This window comes from Apostichopus japonicus, chromosome 4 (genome assembly GCF_037975245.1).
Source record: "Apostichopus japonicus isolate 1M-3 chromosome 4, ASM3797524v1, whole genome shotgun sequence".
Lineage (NCBI taxonomy): Eukaryota > Metazoa > Echinodermata > Holothuroidea > Aspidochirotida > Stichopodidae > Apostichopus > Apostichopus japonicus.
In genome coordinates, this window is record NC_092564.1 from 4,353,929 (window position 1) to 4,365,915 (window position 11,987).

At 35.5% G+C, this 11,987-nt stretch overlaps 2 protein-coding genes across 3 annotated transcripts in view; one reads left to right on the forward strand and one right to left on the reverse strand.

Annotated features, from left to right (window-relative positions):
* The window catches only part of LOC139966193 (uncharacterized), a 43,347-nt gene extending 35,106 nt beyond the window's left edge, over positions 1-8,241 (reverse strand). Inside the window, exons 1-4 of one of the 2 annotated variants that reach the window (XM_071968980.1) lie at positions 8,024-8,241; positions 4,852-4,970; positions 4,293-4,400; positions 3,425-3,531 (exon numbers count right to left, since the gene is read on the reverse strand). In XM_071968980.1, the coding sequence (XP_071825081.1) occupies positions 3,425-3,531; positions 4,293-4,400; positions 4,852-4,970; positions 8,024-8,032 (343 nt within the window). In that variant the 5' untranslated portion in view covers positions 8,033-8,241. The remainder of the gene's footprint in view (positions 1-3,424; positions 3,532-4,292; positions 4,401-4,851; positions 4,971-8,023) is intronic. The other variant, XM_071968979.1, reaches the window with a different exon arrangement.
* The window catches only part of LOC139966191 (uncharacterized), an 88,346-nt gene extending 76,396 nt beyond the window's left edge, over positions 1-11,950 (forward strand). The window contains exon 18 of the mRNA XM_071968975.1: positions 11,871-11,950. Coding sequence (XP_071825076.1) covers positions 11,871-11,935 — 65 coding nt within the window. The 3' untranslated portion in view covers positions 11,936-11,950. The remainder of the gene's footprint in view (positions 1-11,870) is intronic.
* The last annotated feature ends 37 nt before the right edge of the window (positions 11,951-11,987 follow it).

An 11,987-nucleotide genomic window follows, 5' to 3' on the forward strand; every position in this document is an offset into this window, starting at 1 on the left:
TACAGAAAGTTGGGAATTATATATTTTACAGGAAAACTTTGACAGTTAGTGAATAGCGATATTTTCTTTACAGATCATCACTAACATATGGTAAGCAAAACATCGATATTGTAACACGATTTTACACAGAAAGTCATACATTACCGCTAAACATCCTCAAAAGTATATAGAAGAAAGAAAAGTTTCTTGCAGTTCTGCATAATGTACAAAAGCATATATCGATATTGTGCTAGCAAAAAGTTTTAAAAAATACAAACGCAGAATGGAGAAATTAAAGGATTCTAGTTCTCATATTGTAGGATTTAGAAATACATTTTTTTTAAATGGTTTGAGTAGGCCTACTCATAAAAATAGGCGACACAGCGCAAAGTTAACAAAACAATTCCTTCGAAATATATCAGCTGCGTCAATGTTACAAGAAGCATAGGATTAATTCATCTCTCCTCGAACCGTACGTATAAAAAGAGCTAATGAAACCTTCCAACATGAATAAATATAATACGTTGATTATCTTGAAGACAAAATGACATAAAGGCAACTAACCAGGTGAGAAAAAACATCTGCCATCGATGTGATTACAGGTTTTATGGTTTTGACACTGACAAGTCTGCTTGCAACCATATCCATACGTCCCTTCTGGACAACGTTTAAAACAACTGTAAAACAACAAATTCAGTCTTTAATCGTTATTATCAATTTCCAGTTTTGAGTATTTCTCCAAGTAGGTTCTTAACAAGACTTTCTATCCATATTACTTGCTGTTTATGAATTTGAGTAAAACTCGGGTAAAGTTATATTCTGCACACAGAGAAAGGAATTTTGAATGTTAACTTACAAGGGACCTCTGAATCCAGCAGTGCAACCACAGTCACCGTATTTGTTCCAACCACATGTATCCTCACAATTTAACCCTGAGACGAAAACAAAACAACAAAAAACAAAACTAAAAGTAGAGATTCTTGAGTGCCATCTCAAATAGTACAGCAGTGTAAAATAGTATTCATGCAGAGGTTGTTGAGGGCCCTAATTCTTAAGTCCTCCAACCAATTGGATAGGCTGTTTTGATAAATCAAGTGAAATACTTGAAATGATAGAACAAAGTTGGAATCTAATCATTCAAAATATAATTGTTTTAAGTTGTAATGAAGTGATTGGATTTTCGTGACAACAGGTTTCTTTCATTTCCAATGAAAAACAATCCTATATGTGGTTATAAATAATTAAGCAATATCTTTAGGTCAAAATACATCATTTACTAATCGTAAAGATGAATGGTGATTTCTCAAATTTCTTTTATAAAGACACAAACAGAGAAAAACAGTTTACATTGATAGAAAAAAATATAATATGTTAATCCACTTCAAGATAGTTGTATTATTAACTCACTGTCCTTCTCAACACTGCAATAGTTGAAAAAAAAAGTTATGTAGTGTCACTCAAGGATGGGTTTAATTCAGAGAGATAAAAAATCATTATTATTTCTTTATGTATTTATCGATAATGCATATTCACACAACCAAGAATTTGATTTTAGAAAATACGACCCTGTACGTTGAATTCAGTTGATGGTACTTTAACGATATACATCTATTGTAAAATACAATATTGGTGACTGTTTTTGCTGAATTATAGACACAAGACACTAAAATGCTGACGCAAAGGTCTGTAATAACAATAATTGTTTCTATATCCTTAGTAAAGAAAGTAATGTACCCATTGGCTGACTTGATACACTCAGACAAACGTATTTTTACGTCTTTTGGTTTTCTCACCTGTGTATCCTGCTGCACACGTACAACTACCATCGGTAGGATCACACGTGGCCCCGTTCAAGCAAAAGCAATCGTTGGCACAATTAGTACCCCATTTGTTTGTGGAACACGCTATAAAGAGTTAGACAAAATTAATGCAAAAGAATGATGTCACTTTAAATTTTTAGTTTCTCGCTTATTCCATCATTTTCTGCATATCAGAAGCATTCATCCCAAATATATCGCAGTTCAAATACTTCATATGAATCCATTCAATAAATATGCAGACTAATTATCTTTATCTCCAATGGTTCATGAATATACCGTGAATGTAAATATGAAGTTTTGCCCGCTTGCTTTTGTACAGACATATTCTTACTAATTTTAAATCCCGTTTAAGGCGCTGTTAAATTACTTCATGTATTTAAGGAGGTGTTAGAGATGTTGCTGGCTCTTGACGCGCGGTAAAGCAAATCCAAATGGAAACAGTATCGACATGTTGTACAACAGACTGGGTAGGTCGTCAGGTTCTGCCTGAAGCGTTTGTAAAAATGATTGGTTAGAATGTTTAAAAATGAAAGCGCGATGGAGCAAAGAAATGTTTCTTGAAAGGTACACAAAACTATATGATATTACATATCAATTATCTCTAACAGAAACATATTATACTAGACTTCAAGGGCGTAGGAACCGGGGGGCTAGGGGGCGCCAGCCCCCCAGTGGAAAATGTGGAGGGGCGGAAGTATCATTCTGCCCCCCCCCCCCCGCTCCGCAAGTCAAAAAACCCCTTTTTCATTTCCAAATGAGAAAAAAAAATCTCATTTGGAGCACCAAATTGCATCTAAGGCCAGGTGAAAATACAAAATTAAGTTTACAAAATGGAGTGGGTGTTGAAGTGTGCTATATTGCACCAAATTGCATCTGAGGCCACCTGGAAATGCAAAAAATTCCAAAGGGGAGGGGGATGCCCCCTCCCCTTAGACCCCTCCCCCAGGCCGGCCATCAGTCTTCAGTCCCCCCCCCACTCAAAAGTACCTTCCTACGCCACTGCTAGACTTCCTATATTGCCTACTTATTCAAAACTTGTGAACGCTACGATTTTCAAAATGGATTTAATTGCAGTGGAGTGTATTGCGTAATGAATATGTAATGCATTACTTTTGTCGGCCTTTATGTCACCGTTAAAAGTTACTTGTTATGTTTACAATTAAAGTTATAACGGTGTATCTTATCTCCATCGGGAAAATTATTATTGTGTTGCGTGACTCACTCGAACGATAGATGAATATTGTCTGCTTCGTTTATTGAAGATGGTGAAGTTATTAGAGGAAATTGGGTGTTAAGTGTAGGTACTAACCGATTGCAAGGGAAGCGAAGAGTTCAAATTACTGTTACAAGTCCATAATCTCAATTTACCACTTTCCACTATTTATTGGTTTCTTATACCGAAAGATGGTCTGAAGTAGACACTTTTAAAGATCAAACGTTTAGATACAACTATAATACACATGCCAATCTTCCACCAAAGAGAGGAGGAAGGAAAACGACATTTTATGACACAGGAAAGGAGATGGGAATGGGTTGGGCGTAGAGATCTCATTTAGAAGTTTGGTTGTACATAAGCCCTAAATTGTGTTACATTTATGATCGCTTGATAAATGTTGAATACTTACGATAACAATAATTATCTGGCTCTTCATACAGATAACCATCACAGCACTCCCGTACAGACCTGTACTCGTCTTTGAATTCTTGTCTGTATTTTGTTATATGGTTTAAACTGGTAACGACAAAAATTGTTATTTTAGATATTGTCAAATAGCATGAATATCTGTTATTTATTTTATTTGCTATTTGCAACTAATCTTAAATACTAATAGGAGAAATAATCACTGTTAACTCCAATAAATTTAGCTATCAAATTATATTTAAATATTGACCAGCAAAGAGCTTCTGGTATACAACTGGTTGCGTTTACAAGCCGGGATCTTCCGGGAGAGAATTTTTAATTTATTAACTGGAAGCATGCCCAGCATGTGGCCTGTAGTGAAGTACTTTGACCACTAAGTATGGGTCACTTGTTTAACAAGCCATTAGCAAATTACAAACTAGTTCACAAATTCTCATTCTTGCACTATTTACCTTGATATTGGAATCTACAACATTTACCCCATCTAAAAATAAAGATCAAAGTTCGCCTCATCTTATGTGATATACCTTACTACTTATCTGATGTTGTTAACCTATCCTTTTGAACCCCCCCCCCATCCCCCGTCCTGCACCATATACTGACACAACTCACAAACACACACTTGTAAATTCATGATAAAAGAGAAAAAGCCTTCATATTTCACTTTTTAACCAATACATGAGGGCCTGGTCCACCCTATAACCCTGTTCAAGAATTTTCTCTTCATCAGATTACTATAGTTAACTGACACCATTGTTTTGACGTTAAGAACGCATCTTTTCCAAAGAGAAGTAGGGTTACCTTTCTAGTAACACCTAGCAGTGCTAATTTAATTCTTAATGTTACCTTACTTTAACTCCGTGCACCAGAAAGGGGGCCACTGAAAGATCTCCCAACAGAATCCGCGTAACATTATATGATAATATTCAGAGTATGACGATATGAACGTACTGGAGTAGCTGTGCAAAGTACAAACGTTGAAAAATGAAAATAAAATGAAGGAACATGAACGTTTTTATATTAAGCTCTGTTATTAACTGCATTATAAATTATGATCAAATAATCGATTGTATGTTGTCAAAGAAAAGGAAGAAAGAAGAATATTAATGTTACGTTTACATCCGTTAATTAACTCTGACCTATGCTAGGACAATTTAATTCATTTTAAATAACATAAAACAGGGTACTCTTGAAACAACGGCAGACATATCTGTTGGCATAGTTTGTCAATAGACTGAAAATACATTGCTATTAAAGGATTTACTTGTAACAGATTTATATCTTTCAAACCTTCAGAGTCAGTATTAAAGGATGATTTAAGGCGACTTGTAGTAGATTGTCGACATGTTGTATAATGCATATACCAAACCTTTAATGCGAAATACAACCGGGAAGCTATATGTACAATACCTTTCTGTTCTTGTGCAGACATGATCGCCATCAACATCTAGGGATATCCCTTGTGCATTTGTGCTGGAACTGGCTAAAGGGGCCACCAACAAAGCGATACACAATAAGACCTTCATGACCTTCGATACAAAACAACAGAAAAAACAATGTAGAGAAAGCAATATCATATGTATCCAAATAACCCCGTTAAATTCGTAAGACCTTTATACAGAGTCCCCGATTAGTGCAAGTTCATGGGCCAATATTCATTTTGCGAGCCGGATTAAGCTGGTGTGTCTCATGTAGGGTGTCACCTTTCAATATTTTTATCGTAAAACAACAAGGGTCATTTGACGTTTGATTGTCCATTGGCTATTGAAGCGTTTGAGGCAATGTGTTTGAGTCGACCCGGCGATTGGCGTGAAGAACGGTGTGGGAAAAAACAGATTTCTGTGTATGATAAACGTGTCAAACCGATTTATTGTTATTAATATCCACTACTGATCATTACCCTAAACATTTGCGATTTGCTACAGTAAAATTCCACGGATTAAATTGATCACGTTCTCGTTTAGAATTATCGAGATATCGAACAATTAGTGACAAAGTGTGACATTGAAATTCCCTCGGTGATACGACCACTGCTAACTTTGAAGCATATATTATGTTTTATGATAGAGTTGAAACTTAATTTAGAATATATATATATATATACACCCTTAATAAGTAACAGAGTGAGAGCTGTCACTCAAGGTCCTTGGTTTGATAATGATGACACAAATCTGCGAAGTAAAACGCAGAAAACATAGGGACAATCGGGACAATATCGGTCTTTCGTTAAAGAAAGAAACATCTATATCTGCACAATCTAACTGCACCAGCAAATTTGTTTGGTTAACATATTAAATACTGTTATTAGCAGTAAAAGTGAACTTGTGTTACACAGTACATGATCCAAACATGAACTTGCTCCTACGTTTAACTTCTTTTAAGTTAACTACTGAGAGTTTGCCTGACAATGATATCAAGTTGATGAATTCCGAGATTAAAGATTAATTTACTGGTAATCATCTCTATACAATGACAAACTACAACCCCATATCCAATCTTAGATTTACTGCAATAATATTGGCATGGCCACTGACAAAAACAAAACCTGATGAAAGAGCGAAATGATGTTATTTGGTAATAATTCTATTCTGAGACGGGTGGGGATTGGTAGACGGCCACTGCATTCGCTTTAGAACTATTGCTACAAACATTGATGCCCTCAATGTCTATACCCTCTCTCTCAATCAGCCGGTTGAAACCACCATTTCCGCTTGGTTCAGGACAATACGTTATATTTCAAAGGTTAAAGTCTTTTCTTCCTCGTGATGTTGTGAAAACTCTCATAATTTCACTCGTTCTTAACAGCATTGGTATGTGCAGCTCTCTGTACTGCGGTTTTAATGCAAGTCTCATTATAAACTACAATCTCTACAAAATGGTGTTGCTAGCGTTATTTATGACCGTGGAAGATGGTTATATGTTTCTACCATTTTTGAGGGATTTAACCGGCGTTTATATATAGATTGAAAGTTAACGTGAAACACATTTTCTTTTCTAATAGCGTAGACTTTTCTAATAACTTTAGTCTGAAAGTTAATGTCTTGTTCGTATTTGTTTGTTTCTCAACATCCCAATTGAGCATGTCTAAGTCATCTCGGCATAGACAGAAGGTGGGCTATACAATAGCCTATTCTCTCTATCTTAGGGCACAGAAACTGTTTTTATGTCCGGCAGGGTAAGACGTGATGGCAAATTTTCACTGCTATACAAAATCTAACACCAGTTGCTCGCAAATGACTAAATGATGATCTTTGGTATGCGTAGGTCTTGGGGGTAGCATAAAGGCTCTGTGTACACTTTTTACTCTGCTTCCTCACGGGTTAACAAAGCGCTCGGTAGTTGACAGATCAGTTCGTGGATATTGTTTGACTTGCAACAACTGATAATATAACCAACATTGACTGGCAGTCAAGCGACGAATAGTGACATATCGTATATTGTATTGGGTTAATTGGCAACTATATTTAATCAAGTATGTGGCACATTGTCTTCATAACCACTATTGGTTATATGGTGAAAAGGTATATTACCCTAAATCTACCTTTTTGGGGTTTTAGAGGTTTAATGTTTGGTCTTTAGTGGTTCCGAGAAAATACCTAAGCCTATATGCGCACCACATTGGAGTACAGCAACGAACCTTTGCACTGGTTCACATTAGAATATTCTTCTTCAAGAACAGTGGACTTACACAGGGACAAAGAATTAAGGGTGGATCAAGTTTGTAAGTGCTGACTTTTATGGACTTCAAATCCGATCATCAATACTCTTGCACTACTGCGTTCTTAAATATTTATGTTCTTTGATGCTATACTGCATGAGCTTGTGTATTAACTATCTTTCCAAATTAGCTTCATGCGTTGATCTGAAAGGACATTTGACTTGCACAGAAAACAGTGAGGTTTATGTACGTACCAAGTATGAAGTTCATCCAAGCTTTGATTTTGAAACTTTTGTAGATGCTAGGTTTTCATACTTTCAACATGGAGTTATAACAACTCCCTGCTTTCAACTATACAATAACCTGAAATGACCTTCAAACTTAACCATTTACAATACGTATCTTCTGTTCGTGTACATACCAAGTAGTTCGCCCAAGGTTGGTAGTGTTTGCCCTATGTTGACCTTTGCAGAGATACCAGTTAAGAAGTTCAAACAAGTTTCACTTTCCGGGCTATCGTGTTTACGTCAATAAGACGTACACCACCGAGACTAGGGAAAGTTCCCTTAACTTAATAAAGAGCCTAAAAAATTGTAGTGAAAAGATGGATGAAATTACAGTAAAATATGAAGCTTATTTTGTGCATCTTAATAAATGGTCTTTCATATAAGTTATTCACGCACTAGATGATACTTAATGAACTCAGTATCGTCTTTTAGAATAAGGTTCCTTTAAATGCACTCTTTCAGCCAATAATTTTTTTTTTAAAAAAGCACCAGCATCGAGAATTAACCAAACACTTCTTCAATGTGACTTCCTGAAAGATTGATTTTAGGTTGAAATGTATAATAGCAGTACTGCAGATAACTCCTTTTAGATACTACAGCAGAACTAAAACTAAGAAATCTTGTAAGAATTACTTACATTAAGCATAATAGCTTGACAAAACAAATTATGTGGAATTCTCGCTTTACCCGAACTGTTCTGTCTTTTTCTCTCCAGCAGATAGTTCCAAAGGTAGTGCAACCGTAAAGAGACCAAAAGGACCAAATACCACCTCCTATCCCACCAAAGATTTTGCGCAATATTAGGTGCAAAGTATAACACGTTCTGTGATAAGCAATAAAACGAATGAAGAGGCATTCATGTGAATCGATGAGTATTCATGTAGGTTTGAATTCGGCCCATTACTGTTTGCTTTGTTAGACAGACATATTTTTATGGATGTCTGTCGCAATAGACATTGTGCAATACGTAAATCCCGATTGTACAAAAATAACTCATTCACGTTAAGAACTTCAATGTTGACGTATATGTGGTAACAATCAGTTGGCAAATTCTACTTAGCAAGCAAAGCAGAAAACTTGTGATTTTATGGGTGGTTTTGTTTGGAAAGGTCTAAAAGTTATGTCTAAGAAATAGCTTAAATGCTTTTGTCCTACGTTTCAACTCAGGTTGCCTATATCATTATATAGTTAAATAGCTTAAGTGCTATTGTGCTACCTCTGATTACATGTTTCCTTTGTTTATCAATTGGAAAATAAAGGACACAAATTGGACATAAAGTACTAAATGGCACTGACTTTGTGTTCACGCTCTTTACAAATTTTAGATGGATCCATAGTAGTTTAAACTAACAAATGACATGTGCGATCTACCTCAGTGTAATATACTTGTACAAAAATAGGCACGGGGGAATATGGATGTCACATGTTGATTGTGCATTCTTCTTTTCGTATAACTTCATGGCCCAGTTTAGGCATCTGGATTTTGTTAATTGACCTTTACCTTGGCTAAGTGAACCCGAGGTGCTACGCGTACTCTCACATTCTACATCACAGAAAAACTTAGGTTGCAAATCATAACCAACATGTAGTTACACCAGTAGTGCAGCCTCTGACTTAATACATCGATAAATTAATATATGAATACGATTAGTTCTCCTTCTTTGATTTTCAAATGGCTTTCTTGAAAAACTCAAAACATGGGATTAAATAGTATTCTGCATCTATTTGTTTTATGGGGGAAATACGGTATTTACAGTAGCAAAAACATTTCAACTACATACATATTTTCTTTTGGCTAGAGTTATTCATATGTAATGTGCTGATGGATGTCGTAATTTTGATTTTACAGTTACAGTTGATAACCGTCCAAAAATACAACGCTACTTTTACAAACATACTGCAGTTCATTCCGTGCAGTGCCTCTCTGGTGTTTTAAGAGTGCACGTAAGTATACAGTATAAAAGTATAACTATTTACTTGTCTGATTGTGATTGCAATCATTGGTGCAAGTTACTGCCTTTTGATGATTGCCAACTCCTGTGGAAAGAAGTAAACATCATATGATCTTATGAGATGTTATTTATGGGTAATGATGTTTATATCGTGGCGATATATATCAATATGACGTTACATTTATCTGGTTGTTTTAACAATAACAATATGATGTCATATGCTCGTCTGATCCTAGGTAAATGTCACGGAACTGTTTGGCCTTTCGACTCTTGTTAGAACAACTTAATTTACTTCTGTGGGTATGCACTAGCCGAGGGCTTGAAACAAATCCAAGACAATGTTCCACGCAGTTTCGCGTTCGACGTATATGAGCTTCAAGTTTCCGGGTATTGCAACAGGTATTGCAGTAGAAAGTATGGTTTCACCAGTCACCATTTTAGGATCCGTAAAAGGAAGGCCTGTTTATTATTTCTGGTATTCCAATAAATCCAAATCATTTCTAACTATAATTAATCTACAAATAAAATAAAAACAAAACCTGCTAGCAAACTTCGTGTCCACAAAAGAGCCTTTGTAAAAGAATTCAAGATATAAATCGATCGTAGCAGTCAAATCTAAACATAAGAATGGGAGCGACAATATTGTCAAAAAAATAATATGAGATGATCTGGATCCATTCAATAAAACAATATGATCTCATTAAAATTTTCATGCAGTCATACATTTTTTACTGTTCCTTACACGTTTGGTCATCCTTCCTAGTTTATTCTACCGATTTTTTTTCGCCGGCTTTTTCATTTTTGTTATTTAAGATTTAAAAATCTGTCACATAAAATAATTTCATTTGCTATCACTCGTTTTTACATTTGGGTTTTCACTTCTGATTAAAGCTGTTAAATATCAGTTGTTAGGTTATTACGTTTGTCCTCGTCATTCTGTCCTGCTATTATTTCGTATTGTCCTAATAGGTTTATATTTTCATTTCCGCATTTCTCCTATGTCTTTCCTAAGGGTGTGTGGAACACCCGGTATTCATAAAAAAAAAATACATCGAGGAAAAATAATGTTTAGATGTGTATGTGGAAGCCTAATAGCTAGTTAATAACTACATTCTCAATACATTTTTCTGAGGCTAGCTTTCATAGGCATGTGACTATAAATGTTATGAATTGCAGCCAATTTAAAGTGTCCTTTCTGTTAATCAGTTTGTTTAGCTGCAATGATAGCATCTACATTTATAATACTATTTGACTAAGTTTACTACACAGTCAGTCTATAAGAAAATCGGTCGTATAACATAATTTGATTTTGTTTGAATAATATATAAATTTAGATGAAACGGCTTTCTCTCTCTCACTGAATTGTTTCCTCTTTCAAAAGAGTGTCCGACAAAGGAAGTTCGGTGCAGGCTGTTCTGAAACCTGTCTCTGTTAGAAGAAGGGGATTTGCGACTCTGTGACAGGATATTGTGATGTAGACAATGTACAAGGGGCAGGTATTGCGATGAGGGTGAGTTGATCTCATTACTATTAAATTATCATTGGCTTTAAAACCATGGCTATGCTATTGCACTTGCATTACTCCTGAGTGGTGCTGCTCGATTGATTATTGGTTGATTAATATTTTGAAATGCTTCAAGATTCGTTCTCAAGTGTTTGCTGTGAAGATTAGTGCTGTATACGTGAACCAATTAGCGTAGATTACGCTAATGTGAAACTGCCATTAAGCTACGTTAAAAAGTTTACGTTACATTACTTCAATGTTAGCTCGAAGCAGTACGGTCACCTAACATCGTACTTTGAAGACAACAACTAACTAAAGATCGATACACAAATGTGATAAACATTGTTCAACTTATGTGGTTATCTTTATTATTCTGAGTTTGAGTGTGATTTAGATTAAATACTACGAAAAAAGAACTTCAAACAATTCCATTGTACTTATTTAATAACAGTATTTGCAGTAGAAATGCAGAATTTCTAGTTAAGTGGATGAAATAACATATAATAGAAACTCCATTCTTATGGGGTATAGTTGTTAGGTGGTCAGCTCATTGTGCACAAGGATGTGCAGTGAATGATAGTGCTTTGATAATAGATTCAACGGTTTATCAACCCTACCAAGTGCTACTACCAATAATACCACCACTGATCGAACTGACATACCTCATGTGAGTTTAGAGTGAATGATAATGAGAGAGCTTGATTCAAATGAGTCAATTTAATTCATTCCTTAGCATTCCTCACTTACAAATGTTTCAGTCAAAGCCAAATATATTAAGTTGTGTACTTCATTATTTGAAGCGAAACTTAGCTAGTCAAGCTGATTACTCACATAGTCCTGGGATGTGTTTGCCTTTTTAGATTTGAAATAAAGAATTATCCAATTGTAACTTGGTAGAAAGGTTACAATCAAGGATCAAATGTTCAGCAAGACATAGGATACAAACAGATGTGATAGTTTCATTAAATGATTACTTCTGTACAATGTCATAGTTTGTAATTGCTTGATATTTTAATGCCCCTTTTCAGCATGTCCACCTGGTTACTATGGCGATGAGTGTGCCTCCGAATGCGCTACTTGTGCTGATATATAATGGGGAATGCATCTGCCCGGACGGTTTTGAGATTTGAGAGTGCCATTTATGT